A 22,319-nucleotide genomic window follows, 5' to 3' on the forward strand; every position below is an offset into this window, starting at 1 on the left:
CATGAAACTGATCAGAAAAGTGAGCGACTAAGTTCCCAACAATCTACAACATTTCAGGGAATGAGAGGTGAAAGTCACTGTCTGTGGTATAGCTTAACCGAGCCAGGCTCATAGTGTAAGAATCTGTTACCACAGCTGCCAATTACACGTCCTATCGATATGTTTATTGCAGGCACAGGTGAGGAAAGAGTATGCGTAGCAAATCCTTAAGCTTTTTCCATACAAGTAGAATTAAAACCTGTACCTGTTAGCCATTCTGTATTTTTATTTTGCCATTCTTCCCAGGAAATTACCTCCCTTTTCAGATGCTTGCTGATTATTATTCATATGACCTGAGTGATTCACCTGTAGAAAAAATGGTACATTCCTTCCTTCACTAGGGTCCCCATCTCTTTTTCTCTCTCTCTTTCCCCCCCCCGGGTCAAATAACATTTGTCAATTTTTTCTGTTTTATTTCTGAAGAAAGTTAAACATTTATTGAACTGATTACGTAATACAAAGGTGTTCGACACTGGGGCCACTCACTCTTGTCCTTTTGCAAAAACAGGAAATATCAGATATTACTTTCAGGCTAAAACTAATGGTAAGATTTATTTGTAAATGAGGTAATTACACAGAAGTCGAAAACACAGCAAGAAGCTTAAGGTTATAATACTTGTACCGCACAATTTTTTTGAAAACATAGTTTTCTGTAACTTTTGACTTGAGGATCTCTGAAATGTTACATAGTGACTCCACGGAGCTCCCATTGGTTGTCTCGTGAACCAGGAACCCGATTGCTGCCCAGTTGTATATCCATTATTTCTTTGTTGAATCGGGCAGATACTTAATGGTCAGGCAATTAAGATATTAAACATTTTCAACGCTTCCAATATGGTGAGAGCAGTGGTCTCTTGACCATCTGGTGGTTGTTTGCCATTACTATCTGACAGCAACAAAAGCCAATCTTCGTGTCTGATTAGAATCCTTTCCAGGAGCAGAAATCCTAGCCTCCATAACCTGGGGCTAATGTCAGCTCTCCTATTGCTGTCTAGGCCAAGATCAGCGAGCTCTGCACAGATTGAGGGTTCATGCTGGGTGCTTCCTGGGCCGGGGGCTCAGCTACTCACTTGACAAACCTATGGCACCACTGGGGGAGCTTTTCCTAGTTTAAGCATCACTTGCTCTTTATACACAGACTGAGGGGCTGACAAACAAAACCAGTTGGACACCAATAAACACTTGATGTTGGCATATAACGGTTCGGTCGCGATTATTAGAGGCAGTTGGGGACTCGCAGTGTCGTTAACGGGTTCATGTGGATTGAGCTAACCATGGGGGGAGTCTCTAAGACTTGGCCAATGGTTTGTAATGGGATTACCATGGCTGCCTACTCTGTTCACTGCAGCGAGAGCTTGTATTGTGACCTGTTGTGCTCGGTTGGCGAGCTGACCCATGCTTTTTGCCCCTTACAGAATGCAGAGTGCGCTGAAAACCTTTGCTGTGGATGAGACCTCTGTCTCCGGCTACATTTACCACAAACTGCTTGGCCACGAGGTGGAGGATGTGATTATTAAATGCCAGCTGCCCAAACGCTTCACCGCCCACGGTTTGCCTGACCTCAATCACTCACAGGTAGACAATTTGAGTGAATTAATGTGTTTAGATTTATATCTGACTTGGTAAGTGACTTCTCATCAAAGTGGACTTGTTCTGAATGTGAGCACCAAGTGTATACATTCCTGCGTTAGTGTCAGCTCAGTAACTTCTTCAAATCTAGCATGTGTCCTCCCAATCAGTAAACCTGATGCACTTGTAAAATCCACCAAATATAGCTGGACAGAGGCAGAGTAGCCCGACTGCTCACTGTGCTTGACCTGTAGTTAAAACAGATTCATGGCACTGTTCTCCCTCGAGAGTTGAATTATCACTCTCCTGTAATGAAATGCCAGCTCTACAATATTCTGGAGTTTCTCTGTACTGTGTGGTAAGCCTCCATTACATGCAGGGAAGATTCTAGAACAACAAGGGAATCAAATTTTCCCACATCCTGATTTGCAGCCTTTGCTGCTGTAGCCTCGGCCAGGATTGGGACAGTTACCCAGGCAACCAAGAGAAACTGCATTGTTGGTCTGTCCGCACACATTAAACCATTCAGGTCACCGCAAGATGGCAGCATGTGCTCTCTCTGCTGCTGCAGCCTCTGGAGGGACCGGCGGGCCCTGCCTCTTGGGGGGGCGGGGGGCTGGTGCCAGTGGGCCCTGCCTCTGTTTGGGGGGGGGGGGGCTGGTGCCGGTGGGCCCTGCCTCCCCTGGAGGCAGCAACACCATCTTATTTATTTTAGTGCTGCCGCCACTAGGATGGCTGTTATAAGAAACAAACCTGCCGTTAATGGCCCTTACTGCCTCTGATTGGTTAACCTGTGTATCTGTTAGTAATGAAACAGGTGTGCAGGAAATGATCTGACTCATTCACGTACCTGACCATTGTATGGCCTCAATATTTTACTGATGGTACAACATGAATACAATAGTTTTCTTGTCTAGTCCACATTGCAGGCTTTAATCTGCTAATAGTTCTGTGTACTAGAATCTGACCAGTGAAACTCTCCACTGTAAAGAGCTTCCCAGCTGTATTGCTATGATGAGTCACTTTGTACTGCAGCATACTTGTATGTGTTTAAATCTGTTTATGCACTGTGTTTACATCAGAGTATCTTTAGCACATTTAATTGTATGCAAGCACATGCTCCTGCAGCTGAGATTATACTGTTCAGTGAAATGTGCAACATTTAGCAGCTGTAAACCGTTCAATGCAATCTAGACGTCGCTCACAAACTGTTTGGGTTGCAGCAGTTTTGAAGGGCCTGCTCATGTCAATGGAATGAAGTACTGAAAGTGGAAGTGTAATTATTAGTTACAGTGCAGTGAGGTACATTAGCACTGCCAGAGTGACTGGTGTAAGATTGTCATCCGTGATTGATGCAATCCTGTTTTAATCTTTCCAACAGGTTTATGCTGTGAAGACTGTTCTCCAGCGCCCTCTCAGTCTGATCCAAGGCCCTCCAGGCACTGGAAAAACGGTCACCTCTGCCACTATAGTGTATCACCTGGCCAGACAGGGCAATGGGTAAGCAGCAGCTCCACTCACACTTGCACAAAGAGAAATGTTTTATGGTACAGCTATAATTTTATAAACGCACTCTCATTTCAGTGCAGTTCCCGTCTATTTTCTGTCCTGATCACTGCACGGAGAGGGCCAAAGTTGCAAGAGCCTCCTCTCTGACTGTGCTGTTATCTCTCCTTGTCCTTCTCAACCTCTGCAGCATTTGATGGGCCAGCCATCCTCCACCATCGCCTCCTGTATTGTCCATCACTGTCGGACTATGCTTGTGTTTTTCCAGACCTAGCTCTCCAAACGCTGCCAGCACATCTCGGCAGTGGCTTCTCTTCATCTTGGCCATCGCTCTGGAGTCCCCTGAGGTTCTCCGCATGTTGCCCATGGTTACATAATCCACAGTCATGGACTCAGCTTCCATATGTTGACTGAAGACGCCCATCTCTAACTCTCCTTTACCTCCCTCAGCCTCCTCCACACTGTCCGATCACCAGTCTCGCATCACTGTGGATGAGCCATGACCTTGGGAAGATGAAGCCATGGTTTTGGGAATCTGACATAAACTCAGCTCCCTTGACACTGGTTCCATTTCCCTCCACAACCACTTGCTCAGGCTGAACCAGATCGTACAAAACCTTGTTTGATCTTGAGCTGAGCTTCAAACCGCACATCCTGTCCATCACCAAGGCTACCTGTTTTTGCCTGTGCAACATTTCCTGCCTCCACCCACCTCTGAGCCCCTGCACCGCTGAAACCCTTCTCCGTGATTTTGTTACCTCAAGACTTGATTACTCCAATGGCTAACTCTCTGGCTGCCCATCCTGCACCTGCCACAGACTCCCTGCTGGTCACAGCCGTGTCCGTGCTGACTGCCTGTTCACCCCATCCTGCACCTGCCACAGACTCCCTGCTGGTCACAGCCGTGTCCGTGCTGACTGCCTGTTCACCCCATCCTGCACCTGTCACAGACTCCCTGCTGGTCACAGCCGTGTCCGTGCTGACAGCCTGTTCACCCCATCCTGCACCTGTCACAGACTCCCTGCTGGTCACAGCCTTGTCTGTGCTGACTGCCTGTTACAGACTCCCTGCTGGTTACAGCCGTGTCCGTGCTGACTGCCTGTTCACCCCATCCTGCACCTGTCACAGACTCCCTGCTGGTTACAGCTGTGTCCGTGCTGACTGCCTGTTCACCCTATCCTGCACCTGCCACAGACTCCCTGCTGGTTACAGCCGTGTCCGTGCTGACAGCCTGTTCACCCCATCCTGCACCTGTCACAGACTCCCTGCTGGTCACAGCCTTGTCTGTGCTGACTGCCTGTTCACCCCATCCTGCACCTGTCACAGACTCCCTGCTGGTTACAGCCGTGTCCGTGCTGACTGCCTGTTCACCCCATCCTGCACCTGTCACAGACTCCCTGCTGGTTACAGTCGTGTCCGTGCTGACTGCCTGTTCACCCCATCCTGCACCTGCCACAGACTCCCTGCTGGCCACAGCCGTGTCCGTGCTGACTGCCTGTTCACCCCATCCTGCACCTGTCACAGACTCCCTGCTGGTCACAGCCGTGTCCGTGCTGACTGCCTGTTCACCCCATCCTGCACCTGCCACAGACTCCCTGCTGGTTACAGCCGTGTCCGTGCTGACAGCCTGTTCACCCCATCCTGCACCTGTCACAGACTCCCTGCTGGTCACAGCCGTGTCTGTGCTGACTGCCTGTTCACCCCATCCTGCACCTGTCACAGACTCCCTGCTGGTTACAGCCGTGTCCGTGCTGACTGCCTGTTCACCCCATCCTGCACCTGCCACAGACTCCCTGCTGGTCACAGCCGTGTCCGTGCTGACAGCCTGTTCACCCCATCCTGCTGACTGCACTGGCTTACTGTCACAAGGTGTATTCAATTTAAACTCCTCATCCTCCTCTTCAGATCCCTTCACAGCCTTGTCTCAACCTCCTATAGAATCATAGAATGGTTACAGCACAGAAGGAGGCCAATCGGCCCGTCGAGCCTGTGCCCGCTCTCTGCAAGAGCACCTCAGCTAGTCCCACTCCCCCGCCCTTTCCCCGTAGCCATGGAAAAAAATTTCCTTCAGGTACTTATCCAACTCCCTTTTGAAAGCCATGATTGAGTCTGTCTCCTCCACCCTTTCAGGCAGCGCATTCCCGATCCTAACCCCTCGCTGCGTAAAAAAGTTTTTCCTAATGTCGCCTTTGGTTCTTCTGCCAATCACCTTAAATCTGTGTCCTCTGGTTCTCGACCCTTCTGTCAATGGGAACAGTTTCTTTCTATCTACTCTGGCTAGACCCCTCATGATTTTGAACACCTCTATCAAATCTCCTCTCAACCTTCTGCTCCAAGGAGAACAACACCAGCTTCTCCAGTCTATCCATGTAACTGAAGTCCCTCATCCCTGGAACCGTTGAATTTCAACACAGATAAATGTGAGGTATTACATTTTGGTAGGAAGAATAGGGAGATCACTTATCATTTGGAGGGTGCGAGTCTAGGTGGGGTAGAGGCACAAAGAGATCTCGGAGTACAAATACACAAATTACAAAAAGTTGCGACACAGGTTAGCAAGGCCATAAAAAAAGCAAATCAAGCACTAGGGTTTATTTTTAGAGGGACAGAATTGAAAAGTAGGGATGTTAAACCTGTATCCAACACTTAGAGTACTGCGTACAGTTCTGGTCACCATATTATAAAAAGGATATAGAGGGTGCAGAGAAGATTTACAAGGATGATACCAGAAATGCGAAGGTATATATATCAGGAAAGGATGAACAGGCTGGGTCTCTTTTCTCTTGAAAAAAGGCTGAGGGGTGACCTAATAGAGGTCTTTAAAATTATGGATAGAGTGGATACAGAGAGAATGTTTCCACTTGTGGGGAAGAGCATAACTAGAGGCCATCAATATAAGACAGTCACCAAGAAATCCAATAGGGAATTCAGAAGAAACTTCTTTACGCAGAGAGTGGTGAGAATGTGGAACTCGCTACCACAGGGAGTGGTTGAAGCGAATAGTATGGATACATTTAAGGGGAGGCTAGACAAGCATATGAGGGAAAAGGGAATCGAGGGTTATGCTGATCGAGTTAGATGAGGAAAGACAGGAGGAGGCTCGAGTGGAGCATAAAGGCCGGCATGGACTGGTTGGGTTGAATGGCCTGTTTCTGTGCCGTATATCCAATGTAATTTTTGTAAATCTTTTCTGCACCCTCTCCTAAGGCCTTCACATCCTTCCTAAAGTGTGGTGCCCAGAATTGGACACAATACTCTAGTTGAGGCCGAACCAGTGTTTTATAAAGGTTCATCACAACTTCCTTGCTTTTGTACTTTATGCCTCTATTTATGAAGCCCAGGATCCCATATGCTTTTTTAACCGCTTTCTCAACCTGCTCTGCCATCTTCCAACGATTTGTGCACAAATACCCCCAGGTCTCAGAGAGACAGAGTTAACGTTTCCGGTCGATGAAAGGTCCCAGACCTGAAACGTTAATGCTGTTGCTCTCTCCACAGATGCTGCCTGACCTGCTGAGTATTTCCAGCATTTTCTGTTTTTATCTCCGATTTCCAGCATCCGCAATATTTTGTTTTTGTACCCCCAGGTCGCTCTGTTCATGCACCCCTTTTAGAATTGTACCCTTTAGTTTAGTGTCCGCTGTGGCTCAGTTGGTAGAACACCCGTCTGAGTCAGAAGGTTGTGGGTTCAAGTCCCACTCCAGGGACTTGAGCACATAAAGCTAGGCTGACACTCCAGTGCAGTGCTGAGGGAGTGCTGCACTGTCGGAGGTGTCGTCTTTCAGATGAGACGTTAAACCGAGGCCCCGTCTGCGCTCTCAGGTGAATGTAAAAGATCCCATGCCACTATTTCAAAGAAGAGCAGGGGAGTTATCCCCGGTGTCCTGGCCAGTATTTATCTTTCAACCAACATAACAAAAAGATTATCTGGTCATTATCACATTGCTGTTTTTGGGACCTTACTGTGCGCAAATTGGCTGCCGCGATACAACAGTGACAGTACTTCATTGGCTGTAAAGCGCTTTGAGACGTCCGGTGGTCATGAAAGGCGCTATACAAATGTAAGTCTTCTTTCTATATTGCCTCTCCTCGTTCTTCCTACCAAAATGTATCACCGCACTTTTCTGCATTAAATTTCATCTGCCACGTGTCCGTCCATTTCACCAGCCTGTCTGTCTCTGTCTTGATGTCTATCACTCCACATTTTGTCATCTGCAAATTTCAAATCTGTACCCTGTACACGCAAGTCCAAGTCATTAATGTATATCAAGAAAAGCAGTGGTCTCTGATCCGACCCCTGGGGAACACCACTGTATACCTTCCTCCAGTCTGGAAAAACAACCATTCACCACTACTCTCTCTTTCCTGACACTCAGCCAATTTCATATCCAGGCTGCCACTGTCCCTTTTATTCCATGGGCTTCAACTTTGCTGGCCAGCCTATTATGTGGCACTTTATCAAACGCCTTTTGGAAATCCATATCCACTATGCCAACTGCATTACCCTCATCAACCCTCTGTTACCTCATCAAAAAACTCGATCAAATTAGTTAAACACGATTTGCCTTTAACACATCTGTGCTAACTTTCCTTAATTAATCCACACTTGTCCTAGTGACTGTTAACTTTGTCCCTGATTGTCGTTTCTAAAAGCTTCCCCAATACCGAGGTTAAACTGACTGGCCTGTAGTTGCTGGGTTTATCCTTGCACCCTTTTTTGAACAAGCGTGTAACATTTGCAATTCTCCAGTCCTCTGGCACCGCCTCCGTATCTAAGGAGGACTGGAAGATTATGTCGAGTACCTCAGCGATTTCCTCCTTAACTTCCCTCCTCCGTTCTAATGTCTTCTTGTCCTACCATTGTCTTGGTCCTACTTTCTGCAGCTCCTTCCTGAAACCCCATTGCCTTTCCCCTTTCTTTTTTAAAAGCTTTCTCTGGCCTTTATTACAAGAGGATTTGAGTATAAGAGTATGTCTTATTGCAATTATATAGGGCCCTGGTGAGACCACACCTGGAGTATTGTGCATAGTTTTAGTCTCCTTATCTAAGGAAATATATAGTTGCCATAGAGGGAGTGCAACAAAGGTTCACCAGACTGGTTCCTAGGATGGGGGGATTGTCCTATGAGGAGAGATTGAGTAGACTAGGTGACATGAATCTTGTCATTCATGTAGAAATGACTTACGAAATAATACTGGGCGGCCTGCTGGTGGCGCTGTCCAGAGAGTATTAATACTCTGGCATGGGCCCAGCTTGCTCCGGGCATTCTTTTACAGGAACTAGTGAAGGACACAACTAGATCTCATGTTGTAAAACAGTTGATTAAAGCTTTGTTTAATGCTTAGACCAAGTGCCTAGTAGTTTTCTTGCGTCACTAGGCCTATATTCTCTAGAGTTTAGAGGAATGAGAGGTGATCTCATTGAAACATACACAATTCTTACAGGGCTTGACCGGGTAGATGCAGGGAGGATATTTCCCCTGGCTGGGGAGTCTAGAACCAGAGGTCACAATCTCAGAATAAAGGGTCGGCCATTTAGGACTGAAATGAGGAGAAATTTCTTCATTCAGGCGGTGGTGAATCTTTGGAATTCTCTACCCCAGTATATTCAAGACATAGATCGATAGATTTTTGAATATTGAGGGAATCAAGGGATATGGGGATAGTGCAGGAAAGTGGAGATGAGGTAGAAGATCGGCCATGATCTTACTGAATGGCGGAGCGGGCTCGAAGGGCCAAATGGCCGACTCCTGCTCCTATTTCTTATGTTCTGTGGCCATATTTTTGATTAAGCTTTGATTCAATGCCCCAAGCTCTCCCTCTGATTATGTCCATTTACCTGCCTATTTCTGTTTGTAAAGTGCCTTTGGAAACTCTCTTATGGTGCTATATAAATGCAAGGTTTTGTAGTTAACGTATCTGAGTATAAATGTTTTATTCAACATAAGGTAGACTTTGCAATGATGTTTAGTTTGTGATTGACTGTCTGTTCAACTCTGTCCCACAAGCATTGTTCTGTTAAATGTTGGAGAGTTGCTATAGGAGTGGAATGTTGTGATTGAGTCTCCTGGGGTCATCAGTGACACTCAAAGCTGCTCAGGAGAATTATGTCCATTTTACAGCCCCTAATGCAGACTTTCTGGAGTGGTGTTTGTTGAGATTTCCACGTTTTAAATATCCAGGCCCCAGAATCACAACTACACATTGACAATCGAAAATATTGCCTCCTTTAACATTAATAAAGTTTTAAATATAGTGTTTATCCCACTCGGCAGCAACAATACAACTTGTATTTATATATCACCTTTAACATAGTACAATGTCCCAAGGCGCTTCACAGGAGCGTTATCAAACAAAATTTGACCCCGAGCCACATTAGGACAAGGTGGTGAGTTTTAAGGAGGAGAGAGAGATGGAGGCAATTCCAGAGCTCGGGGCCCAGGCAGCTGAAGGCACGGCCACCAATGGTGGGGCGATTAAAATCGGGGATGGACAAGAGGCCAGACTAGCGCCCCCCCCCCACCCCCCATTATGATTGCAGTTATGAGGTCCCGCGTTCACTCCGCAATACTTACCCGAACCAGTTTTTCCTTCAGTCAGTTTTTTTTATCATGAATCTGAATATAAAGATTATTAATATCGCCTGGGTTCATGTGTATATTTCCTCACTATCAGTGCATCGGTTTTAGTCAAGTCTTGGGTGCAGTGATATTAACTTGGTCTAACAAAGGACAGCTCTCACTGATTGCTCAATTGATCATGAGAGAATCTAGCGCCAACATGGGAGTCCATTTAAAAAAAAAAAAAAAAAATCCATGTTTAGGAAACTGGTTTGCATAAGCTATTTCACAGCTTCATCAATTAGTGTGAAGATCTGACTTTCTCATCAACCTTGAGCTATATTGGGGTGGATTTAGGCCGGTTAAAAGGGGATGGACTTGTTGAACCTAATAGCCATTTCCTATTCCTAGAAATTCTTTGAGTTCTTGCATATACCTGGTACACCAGTAAAATGCAGATTTACTGTCCGCCCAGGGCACCCTGGTTGTATAAAATCGTCTGGGGTGCACTTCAGAATAACAATGAAATAAATTATTGGTGTCCTGTTGGGTGGGCTGGTGCGGCAGGGTTCTATTAGTGTCCTGTTGGGTGGGCTGGTCCTGCAGGGTTCTATTGGTGTCCTGTTGGGTGGGCTGGTGCTGCAGGGTTCTATTGGTGTCCTGTTGGGTGGGCTGGTGCTGCAGGGTTCTATTGGTGTCCTGTTGGGTGGGCTGGTGCTGCAGGGTTCTGTTGATGTCCTGTTGGGTGGGCTGGTCCTGCAGGGTTCTATTTGTGTCCTGTTGGGTGGGCTGGTCCTGCAGGGTTCTGTTGGTGTCCTGTTGGGTGGGCTGGACCTGCAGGGTTCTATTGGTGTCCTGTTGGGTGGGCTGGTGCTGCAGGGTTCTATTGATGTCCTGTTGGGTGGGCTGGTCCTGCAGGGTTCTATTGATGTCCTGTTGGGTGGGCTGGTCCTGCAGGGTTCTCTTGGTGTCCTGTTGGGTGGGCTGGTCCTGCAGGGTTCTAATGGTGTCCTGTTGGGTGGGCTGGTCCTGCAGGGTTCTATTGGTGTCCTGTTGGGTGGGCTGGTGCTGCAGGGTTCTATTGATGTCCTGTTGGGTGGGCTGGTCCTGCAAGGTTCTATTGATGTCCTGTTGGGTGGGCTGGTGCTGCAGGGTCCTAATGTGCTTTTCTTCACTCATGTAGCCCTGTCCTGGTGTGTGCTCCAAGTAACATTGCAGTGGACCAGTTGACCGAGAAGATACACCACACAGGCCTGAAGGTGGTGCGGCTATGTGCCAAGAGTCGTGAGGCCATCGATTCACCAGTCTCCTTCCTGGCTCTACACAACCAGATCCGTAACATGGACAGGTAAGAAGCAGCTGTTGCCTGGTGGCCCTTTCTCATGGACAACACAAAACCCTGTGTTTACTTTGAACTGAAGTGTGGGATAGGGTGCCCTGGGCGGACAATAGACTCGAGTGTTTCTGAGTTCCGCCTTTCACACCCTTAGTGTCCCAGAGCTCTTCACAGACAATCTTTGTTCTGTGGGCAAAGGTGACCACCAGTTTGCTCACAGCAAAGTCCCACCAACAGCACTGAGATGAATGACCAGTTAATCTGGTTTTCTTGGTGCTGATTGAGGGATAAGTGTTGGCCAGGACACTGGGAGAACTCCTGCTCTTTGTCCAATCGTGTCGTAGTGCAGCACTCCCTCAGTGCTTTACTCAAACAGTGGACAGTAGACTCCATCACTCCCGCACATTCATACTGTAGACAACTTCTGGTGTTTATCAAGTACTGTTTGTGTCAGGGCCATCCTGGTTAGATTCTTTCACCAATTAATAGCCCACTGATGCATGTTAATTATTCTTAGCACTTGGGTGTGGAATTGTCCACCATGATAAAAAGGGTGAATGCACAAATCCTGTGCGGGACCCTGGCCTATGATACCAGTCTTGCGTATGTCAAACATCAGACAGTGGACTGGAATAGCTTGTAACCAAAGCAAGATGGTAATTGGTGGGTCTGTGTCCACTCTCTGAAATGCTGATGTCTCTTTCTTTTTACTGCATCTCTGAAGGTGTAGACGCCACACTGGCAAAGTGGCCATTCATTTAGCCTCAAGACTGAGTGTTTGACTACATAAGAGCATCATAGCGCCCCTCAGTCCTGCCCTCACCCAAGCCACGTCCTATCTTCACTGGATAGTGATCAGGAGTGAGAGCCTTGTCTAAAGTTTTAACTCCATTCAAACACTGGATCAAACCTGGGACATTACTGCCCCGTGTGGCTCAGCTTCTTGCTCTCTAAACTCCTGAGCTTTATTTGTGTTTCGGCACTCCACACAGACTAAAGCAGCAACTTCCGTGTCGATGATAAAAGCTGTTCCTCAGTGCATGTGATCTTTCATCAGAGTGATCCCAGTCCTCTTGGAGGCTACCATTGGCTGGCCTGCATGGAGTAGAAGGATGAGTGTGACTAAATCTGGCCAGGTGGATATCTGTTCCGGGATGAGGCCCACCAGTAACTGCAGGAGCAAAATACATTGCTCACATCTATTGGCATCCAGTGCTGCTTAGACAGTAATCAAAATGGGTGTGATGATGTGGCTCATATCTCTGGCTTCTGTGCGTGACCCTTGGTGCGGTTAGTAACTGGAGTTTACAGTGTAATATCCTTTTGCTCTGCTCTCCAGCATGCCTGAATTGCAGAAGCTGCAGCAGTTGAAGGACGAAACTGGCGAGTTGTCGTCTGCAGATGAGAAACGCTACCGTGCACTTAAAAGGACAGCAGAGCGGGAGCTGCTGATGGTAAGAAACCCGTTGTAATCTCTGTCCTCTACCTTCCACTTCACGAAATCGAGTGCTTTGTAACTCCCAGAGTGTAGCACGTGTTGGGTACCCTCTACAAAAATCATATTCACACTGCTGAATGTTAGTCAGTTTGGTGTCCCGGGGGGGGGGGGGGGGGTTCTGACTGAATTCTTGCCTCCTCCTAAACCTGCTGTGCTGTATTCTTTTGCAGAATGCAGACGTTATCTGCTGCACCTGTGTAGGAGCTGGTGACCCACGCCTGGCTAAGATGCAGTTCCGTTCCATTCTGATTGATGAGAGCACACAGGCCACGGAGCCTGAATGTATGGTCCCAGTGGTCCTGGGAGCAAAGCAGGTATGTCACGTGCAACTGCACAAGTTCGTGGTGCCAGGGTCACGGCTGCTGCTGGGAACACACTGGGTTTCATATTGAGACAACAAGGGCTGAGTTTACATTATGGGGTTAATGATGCACAATTTCACAATCAGAAGTTCTGATTCATTGGAATATTAGTGAAGAGCTGGTGTGGGGGAGCAGGACCGATATCTGGCTGTATAGCACAGTGTGATGATTCCCCAAAAGGTGTGTGGAGCCATCCGTCAGATCATCCTGTGTAAACTGGCTTGGGAATAATCTGGTTAAACCCGATAAGAATCTGGGTGGATTTGTGTGTCGTTGTACATTTGGACTCGAGCCACGGTATTGGGTTGAGACTGCTCATTTCATTGCGATCCCTACAGTCTGCAGAGGGAGGGAATTCAGACTTTGCCTCAGATGAGCTGACTTCATTATCTGGTCCTCCTGACTTTGCTTGAATTAAAAGCGAGTGTGTAATAGGGGCTGTTACTGCAATACGCAATGTAAATTTATTTATTTATTGATGTCACTCACTAATCCCAAACAACCCAATCTTCTCTCTTGCCTTCCTGTCCCTGTGTGCAGCTCAACCTCATACTGAGGCCATGCACCCCGGTCGCAGGCTGGGGAAACCAGCTGTTTACAGTCTGGGCTGGCTGGCCATTCTTAAAACAAACCAGGTGAGATGACTTGGCCCTGTTTAGAAGTTTGCCTCCTGCCTGTGAGCGACACAGTGAGGACAGGAGCTGGTAGATGAGTATAACCTTGAATCTGAGCTGTGTGGTGTGTTTCTTACAGCTGATCCTAGTCGGTGACCATTGCCAGCTTGGTCCGGTGGTCATGTGCAAGAAAGCTGCTAAAGCTGGCCTGTCTCAGTCGCTGTTTGAGCGCCTGGTTGTTCTGGGGATCCGGCCAATCCGTCTGCAGGTCCAGTACCGGATGCACCCAGCTCTCAGTGCCTTCCCATCTAATATCTTCTACGAGGGCTCTCTGCAAAATGGCGTCACTGCAGGTAAGAACATCGTAGTCGGGGGAGTTTGGAAATTGCTGCTTAAATCATCCATTTCCAAACTGGTCCCTAGACCCTACGTCAGTCAGGGTCATCGAGTTTCTGTCCATCTGTTATCCGGATTCTGTATTTGCGCGCACCAGCGTGCTGTTTCTGTTGCGCGCACCAGCGTACATTCTCTGCAGTCCTAACACTTGTTTTGAGTGGCTGATGTTTTTTGGGAGTTAGAGCAGGGGTCCCTAGGAGTGTGACTGTTTGCGGGAATGCCCCCTCACCTAGTTCAAAACGCACTGGCTTTAATTTTTTTTAAAAAGTGCAACGAAGGTTCACTTGATTGATCCCTGAGGTGAAAGGGTTGTCCTCTGAGGAGAGATTGAGTAGATTGGGCCTATACTCTCTGGAGTTTATCAGAATTACAGGTGAGCTCATTGAAGCATATAAAATTCTGAGGGGGAGTGACGGGGTAGATGCTGAGAGGTTTTCTTCCCCTAACTGGAGAGTCCAGAACTAGGAGTTATAGAAACATAGAAAAATAGGAGCAGGAGTCGGCCATTCGGCCCTTCGAGCCTGCTCTGCCATTCAATATGATCATGGCTGATCCTCTATCTCAATACCATATTCCTGCTCTCTCCCCATACCCCTTGATGCCTTTTGTGTCTAGAAATCTATCTATCTCCTTCTTAAATATATTCAGTTATTTGGCCTCCACAGCCTTCTGTGGTAGAGAATTCCACAGGTTCACCACCCTCTGAGTGAAGAAATTTCTCCTCATCTCAGTCCTAAATGTCCTACCACATATCCTGAGACTGTGACCCCTCGTTCTAGACCCCCCAGCCAGGGGAAACATCCTCCCTGCATCCAGTCTGTCTAGCCCTGTCAGAATTTTATACATTTCAATGAGATCCCCTCTCATTCTTCTAAACTCTAGTGAATACAGGCCTAGTCGACCCAATCTCTCCTCATACGACAGTCCTGCCATCCCAGGAATCAGTCTGGTGAACCTTCATTGCACTCCCTCTATGGCAAGTATATCCTTTCTTAGGTAAGGGGACCAAAACTGCACACAGTACTCCAGGTGTGGTCTCACCAAGGCCCTGTATAACTAGTAAGACATCCTTGCTCCTGTACTCAAATCCTCTTGCAATGAAGGCCAACATACCATTTGCCTTCCTAACTGCTTGCTGCACCTGCATGTTTGCTTTCAGTGACTGGTGTACAAGGACACCCAGGTCCCTTTGTATATCAGCATTTCCCAATCTAGCACCATTTAAATAATACTCTGCCTTTGTTTTTCCTACCGAAGTGGATAACTTCACATTTATCCACGTTATACTGCATCTGCCATGTATTTGCCCACTCACTCAACTTGTCTAAATCGTCTTGAAGCCTCTTTGCATCCTCCTCACAACTCACAATCCCACCTAGTTTTGTGTCGTCAGCAAACTTGGAAATATTACATTTGGTTCTCTCATCCAATTCACTGATACATATTACGAATAGCTGGGGCCCAAGCGCTGATTATAGTCTCCGGATAAGGGGTCGGCCATTTAAGACTGAGATGAGGAGGAATTTCTTCGTTCAGGGTTGTGAATCATGGCAATTCTCTGCCCCAGAGGGCTGTGGATGCAGAGTCGTTGAGTATATTCAAGGCTGAGATCGATAGATTGTTGGACTCTAGGGCAATCGAGGGATCGGGCCGGAAAGTGGAGTTGAGGTCGAAGATCAGCCATGATATTGAATGGCGGAGCAGGCTCGAGGGGCCGAATGGCCTCCTACCGCTTCTATTTCTTATGTTCTTAAGATGCAAGTCAGTCTTTTCAAGGTACTGGAACATTGGCCCAGCTTGGCATTCCTATATCATTGGCTAATGGTAGATACTGGTGACCTGGTGAACAGAAGCCCCATTCCCCAAACCAAACAGGCCACCCACAAATAGAGGTGTGGATCAGAGCGCTGGAGGCACAGCCTCAGAGTGTGGGCTATGTGACACCACTCTTGTTCCATAGTAAGCCCAGCTATCACTACACTGTTGGTGAGTCAGATTAAAGCCACAAAACAAAGCGGTTTATTTTTAATGAATAGAATGGTTAGTAATTGTGCCAGTCCACTCCCCATTAACTCATTCTGTCAGTACAGACAGCAAGTCTGGCAGCCAGACTGGATGCCAAATAGTTTCATTTGAAGAGGCTGTGTGTCTTACTGCCCTAATGGAGTTAGCAGAGGACTCGGAAGTGATATTCCTAAATGTGGGTGCAATGTGGCATTCTCGTGTGTATGGACACGCGGGGAGTGCAGACCCTGAGATAGTCCCTGGGATCACTGTGCTAACACAGGAGGGAGTGCAGACCCTGAGAGAGTCCCTGGGATCACTGTGCTAACACAGGAGGGGGTGCAGACCCTGAGACAGTCCCTGCGATCACTATGCTAACACAGGAGGGAGTGCAGACCCTGAGACAGTCCCTGGGATCACTGTGCTGACACAGGAGGGAGTGCAGACCCTGAGACAGTCCCTGGGATCACTGTGCTAACACAGGAGGGGGTGCAGACCCTGAGACAGTCCCTTGGATCACTGTGCTGACACAGGAGGGAGTGCAGACCCTGAGACAGACCCTGGGATCACTGTGCTGACACAGGAGGGAGTGCAGACCTTGAGACAGACCCTGGGATCATTGTGTTGACACAGGAGGGAGTGCAGACCCTGAGATAGTCCCTGGGATCACTGTGCTAACACAGGAGGGAGTGCAGACCCTGGGATCACTGTGCTAACACAGGAGGGAGTGCAGACCCTGAGACAGTCCCTGGGATCACTGTGCTAACAAAGGAGGGAGTGCAGTCCCTGGGATCACTGTGCTGACACAGGAGGGGGTGCAGACCCTGAGACAGTCCCTGGGATCACTGTGCTGAAGCAGGAGGGAGTGCAGACCCTGAGACAGTCCCTGGGATCAATCTGCTGACGGTGTTCTTTTGGTTTCACAGCGGATCGTATTAAGAAAGGCTTCGACTTCCAGTGGCCACAGCCGGACAAGCCAATGTTCTTCTACGTGACCCAAGGCCAGGAGGAAATTGCCAGCTCGGGAACCTCCTACCTCAATAGGTGTGTACACGTCTAATGGGTCGTCGCTCAGTCCAGCTCCTAGCTACTTTAAAAACTTTTGATCAAAACCAGAATTTAAAAAAAAAACATTCTTTCAAATTTTTAACAATTTTGAATTATCGCATTTCTTTGTTTTTTTTGGGAGGAGGAAAGGGAAAGGGCAAGCTTGTGTTTACATCATCTTTCCCATCCTCAAGATCTCCCACTTCATAATCTATGGATTACTTTTGAAGTGCAGTCACTGCTGTGGAGGAAAGCACAGCAGCCAATTTGTGCACAGCAAGATCCAAGGTGTTTTTTTAACCCAGAGTTGGGGGTGAAAACGCTGCAGACATCACTGGGGATAATGATTTCTTGAACTTGTTGGAAATGAGGCTGAGGTGCAGAGAATGTACTGATCGGAGCTCTAATGTTGGCATGGCAATGGGGCAGGGATTCACCGCCAACCTGTGCCATGTCTGGTGAATTGAAGTTGAAACTTGCTCTATTTTCAGGACTGAGGCAGCCAATGTGGAGAAGATCACCACTAAACTACTGAAAGCAGGTGCCAAGCCAGATCAAATCGGCATCATTACTCCATACGAGGGACAGCGATCATACCTGGTGCAGTACATGCAGTTCAGTGGCTCTCTGCACACCAAACTCTACCAGGTACTATTACAAATATCATTGTGCTTTCTAACTAAGCTGTCAGTGCTCAGTTACTGTCTCTAACTGTCCTTTCTGACACCGTAACAAGGTTGGGGCTTCATCAGCAGACAGTAATTACTGCAGTACAAATCTACGGGTGAAATTGTTTTATCATGGCAGCGTTGCAGTATATTGGAGTGCTCTGTTGGGGATTGGCTGATGGTTTGACAATTGGAGGGATGGAGATAATGTGAAATTCCTGTTTGTGTTCGTGGTCCAGGAGGTGGAGATCGCCAGTGTTGATGCGTTCCAGGGCCGAGAGAAGGACTTCATCATCCTGTCCTGTGTCCGAGCCAACGAGCATCAGGGTATTGGATTTCTCAACGACCCTCGCCGACTGAATGTGGCCCTCACAAGAGCAAGGTGAGGGGTCGTGGGTACAAGGGCAAGGTGTGAGGGGTCAGAGGTACAAGGGCAATGTTGGGGGTGGCTACAAGGACCAGGTCCTATGTGTTCCCATCGTATCTGTTGTCGCTGGGGATAACAGTGCAGTCCTTGGTTCTGGGTGGGGTCCCTCCCTACCAGAGACTCCCCTCTCCGAGAGGTGAGTGTGGGTTGTGTTTGTGCGGGGCTGTATCTTGCAGCACAGTGTCAGTTTGTTCTTGAGCTGTCTTACAGATGTCTCCACTATCCCTACTATCTGACGCTGGAATGCATCTTCTGCTGGCTGTGGGAGGGGAGGATTTTTTTTTTTTTTAATAACAACACCTTCAGTAAACAGTATTTACACCCATTCTATAATTTGGTGTGTACAGGACATGATGCCTGTCCGCTTGAGTCTACTTGCTTCTCTGCCCTCCTCCTAACTCTTTCTCTTCTCATTCTTCGATCCCCGCCTCTCGCCAACATCACCAATAGACTGTCTCTTCTGCTTAGTTTCAAAAATGCTAATTAGTTGTTCTCTGCTTGACTGGAGGAAGATGTCCTGTGGGTGAGCAGTGTTTGGATTCCAACAACTAGAATTTAAACTTCAGCCTATTGTTCCTATTCAATGGGACAGTACACTGGAGCTACATGTTCCTTATACGGCCACTTGCCTCTGATACACTCTCCTTCACACCCGTGTCCAGAGGGTCACTCTTGTGTGGCTGCTAATGGCAGAACACTTTAGAGGAATGGCATGGCTAGTTGGGGAGTACGGTGGGATTGGGCTGTGTAAATTGGGGAGTACGGTGGGATTGGGCGCTGGGTAAGTTGGAGTGTACGGTGGGATTGGGCGCTGGGTAAGTTGGGGTGTACGGTGGGATTGGGCGCTGGGTAAGTTGGAGTGTACGGTGGGATTGGGCGCTGGGTAAGTTGGGGTGTACGGTGGGATTGGACGCTGGGTAAGTTGGAGTGTACGGTGGGATTGGGCGCTGGGTAAGTTGGGGTGTACGGTGGGATTGGGCGCTGGGTAAATTGGGGAGTACGGTGGGATTGGGCGCTGGGTAAGTTGGGGTGTACGGTGGGATTGGGCGCTGGGTAAATTGGGGTGTACAGTGGGATTGGGCGCTGGGTAAGTTGGGGTGTACGGTGGGATTGGGCGCTGGGTAAGTTGGGGTGTACGGTGGGATTGGGCGCTGGGTAAATTGGGGTGTACGGTGGGATTGGGCGCTGGGTAAGTTGGGGTGTACGGTGGGATTGGGCGCTGGGTAAGTTGCGGTGTACGGTGGGATTGGGCGCTGGGTAAGTTGGGGTGTACGGTGGGATTGGGCGCTGGGTAAATTGGGGTGTACGGTGGGATTGGGCGCTGGGTAAGTTGGGGTGTACGGTGGGATTGGGCGCTGGGTAAATTGGGGTGTACGGTGGGATTGGGCGCTGGGTAAGTTGGGGTGTACGGTGGGATTGGGCGCTGGGTAAGTTGGGGTGTACGGTGGGATTGGGCGCTGGGTAAATTGGGGTGTACAGTGGGATTGGGCGCTGGGTAAGTTGGGGTGTACGGTGGGATTGGGCGCTGGGTAAGTTGGGGTGTATGGTGGGATTGGGCGCTGGGTAAGTTGGAGTGTACGGTGGGATTGGGCGCTGGGTAAGTTGGGGTGTACGGTGGGATTGGGCGCTGGGTAAATTGGGGTGTACGGTGGGATTGGGCGCTGGGTAAGTTGGGGTGTACGGTGGGATTGGGCGCTGGGTAAGTTGGAGTGTACGGTGGGATTGGGCGCTGGGTAAGTTGGGGTGTACGGTGGGATTGGGCGCTGGGTAAGTTGGGGTGTACGGTGGGATTGGGCGCTGGGTAAATTGGGGTGTACGGTGGGATTGGGCGCTGGGTAAGTTGGGGTGTACGGTGGGATTGGGCGCTGGGTAAATTGGGGTGTACGGTGGGATTGGGCGCTGGGTAAGTTGGGGTGTACGGTGGGATTGGGCGCTGGGTAAGTTGGGGTGTACGGTGGGATTGGGCGCTGGGTAAGTTGGAGTGTACGGTGGGATTGGGCGCTGGGTAAGTTGGGGTGTACGGTGGGATTGGGCGCTGGGTAAATTGGGGAGTACGGTGGGATTGGGCGCTGGGTAAATTGGGGAGTACGGTGGGATTGGGCACTGGGTAAGTTGGGGTGTACGGTGGGATTGGGCGCTGGGTAAATTGGGGAGTACGGTGGGATTGGGCGCTGGGTAAGTTGGGGTGTACGGTGGGATTGGGCGCTGGGTAAATTGGGGTGTACGGTGGGATTGGGCGCTGGGTAAGTTGGGGTGTACGGTGGGATTGGGCGCTGGGTAAGTTGGGGTGTACGGTGGGATTGGGCGCTGGGTAAATTGGGGTGTACGGTGGGATTGGGCGCTGGGTAAATTGGGGAGTACGGTGGGATTGGGCGCTGGGTAAATTGGGGAGTACGGTGGGATTGGGCGCTGGGTAAGTTGGGGTGTACGGTGGGATTGGGCGCTGGGTAAGTTGGGGTGTACGGTGAGATTTTTTTCTCCCTGATTTAAGTTGGAACTCACCGATGTGCTGTCTGCAGGTACGGTGTGATTATTGTGGGGAATCCAAAGGCTCTGTCCAAACAGCCACTGTGGAATCACCTGCTGAATTATTACAAAGAGCAGAAAGTGCTGGTGGAGGGACCACTGAACAATCTCCGCGAGAGTCTGATGCAGTTCAGCAAACCGCGGAAGCTTGTCAACACCATCAATCCGGTGAGCAAACCATACGGCCAGACCAAGCTTGCTGGCTGTCTGGTATAAATCTATCTCAGCGAGCTGGTCCCCCTGTTTGTGAAACAGTGTATGATAGACTGGGTCGGTCCTGTATGCAGGCCAGTCGGTTGTGGCAGATTCTGTTTACACGTTCTTTTCTTTCTTGGTTTGGAGTCAACCCTTGGACCAGTTGTAGAAGAGCAGAGGTGGGGGGATTGGTGGGTCACCTTCACAATTGGCCATTTAGTGAATGTTTTAACTTGGTGTTTTGGGTGAGTTCCCCGCTTGTAATTTTATTTATTTTGCTGGCTGGCCTGTGATCTCTGCAGCGAGTGGCAGCTCCCAACTGCTGCTTGATGGCTGAGCTCGCTACATCGACCTGACCCCATATAGAGTGACTGCGGTCTGACCCCTCTCCGCACAGTGTGTCGTAATCTATTACTTGCCCCCATTGCACTGCTCCCATTACAGCTTTTGATAGTTTTTTGGGCTTTATTTAATTCTGTGTTCTTCAACACTCTAATTAATATTGATGGTCCTGTGGGCCGTGATTCTACAGCAGACCCATTCTAATCGATATCCTTGTGTTTCAGGGAGCCCGGTTCATGACCACGGCTATGTACGATGCTCGAGAGGCCATCATCCCAGGCTCTGTGTATGACCGGAGTGGTCAGGGTAAGGTTGCACTCGCTCACTTAATCTCCAATGTGAATTGAGAACAGTTGGGGCAGAAAACCTGATTGTGGATTCGCTCAAGAACAGAATCTGAAGCCAACAGGAAATGTCCCACCAGTTTTTACCCGATTCACGGTGGCTGCATTCCTGAGATTCCACTGTTGGGGTCACTATCGTGGGGCTCGCTGTCTAAGTTCAGCTTGTGATACTGTGTCGGCATTTCTTACTGTTCCCATCCTGCTGTTGTGGTGAGTGAAGCGGAGAGAGGGAGACAGCACCACTTTCTTCTTAGGCAGTCCCTCGGAACCGAGGATGACTTGCTTCCACATTAAAAATGAGCTCTCAGGTGACTGATGAGTCCAATGTGGGACCTACAGTCTCTGTCACAGGTGGGGCAGACGGCGGTTGAAGGGGTGGGTGGGTGGGGTGCTTGGGTTGACGTGCGCTCTTTGCGCTTCGCTTCCACTTGCTCCCGGCGAAGAGACTCGAGGTGTTCGGCACCTTCTCGGATGCTTTTTCTCCACTTTGTGCGGTCTTGGGCCAGGGATTTCCAGGTGTCGGTGGGGATGTTGGACTTTTTCGAGGAAGCTTTGAGGGTGTCCTTGAAGCGTTTCCTCTGCCCACCTGGGGCTCTCTTGCCGTGCCGGAGCTCCGAGTAGAGCGCTTGTTTTGGGAGTCTCGTATCGGGCATGCGGACGATGTGATCCGTCCATCGGAGCTGATCGAGCGTGGTCAAAGCTTCGATGCTGGGGATGTTGGCCTGAGCAAGAACACTGACGTTGGTGCACCTATCCTGCCAATGGATTTGCAGGATCTTGCGGAGGCAGCGTTGGTGGTACCTCTCCAGTGCTTTGAGGTGCCTGCTGTACATGGTCCATGTCTCTGAGGCATACAGCAGGGCGGGTATCACTGCTGCTCTGTAGA

At 49.0% G+C, this 22,319-nt stretch overlaps 1 protein-coding gene across 2 annotated transcripts in view; it reads left to right on the top strand.

The window, feature by feature from the left end:
- Positions 1-22,319, top strand: part of upf1 (UPF1 RNA helicase and ATPase) — a 101,440-nt gene that overhangs the window by 72,830 nt on the left and 6,291 nt on the right. For both annotated transcript variants that reach the window (XM_086004312.1, XM_086004313.1), the window contains exons 10-20: positions 1,455-1,614; positions 2,990-3,108; positions 10,858-11,022; positions 12,350-12,464; positions 12,679-12,822; positions 13,624-13,837; positions 16,811-16,928; positions 17,423-17,579; positions 17,839-17,981; positions 20,546-20,720; positions 21,314-21,395. In XM_086004312.1, the coding sequence (XP_085860438.1) occupies positions 1,455-1,614; positions 2,990-3,108; positions 10,858-11,022; positions 12,350-12,464; positions 12,679-12,822; positions 13,624-13,837; positions 16,811-16,928; positions 17,423-17,579; positions 17,839-17,981; positions 20,546-20,720; positions 21,314-21,395 (1,592 nt within the window). The remainder of the gene's footprint in view (positions 1-1,454; positions 1,615-2,989; positions 3,109-10,857; positions 11,023-12,349; positions 12,465-12,678; positions 12,823-13,623; positions 13,838-16,810; positions 16,929-17,422; positions 17,580-17,838; positions 17,982-20,545; positions 20,721-21,313; positions 21,396-22,319) is intronic.

This window comes from Somniosus microcephalus, chromosome 13, assembly GCF_052327205.1.
Source record: "Somniosus microcephalus isolate GS21.2 chromosome 13, FLI_Smic_1.0, whole genome shotgun sequence".
NCBI classification, from domain to species: Eukaryota; Metazoa; Chordata; class Chondrichthyes; order Squaliformes; family Somniosidae; genus Somniosus; species Somniosus microcephalus.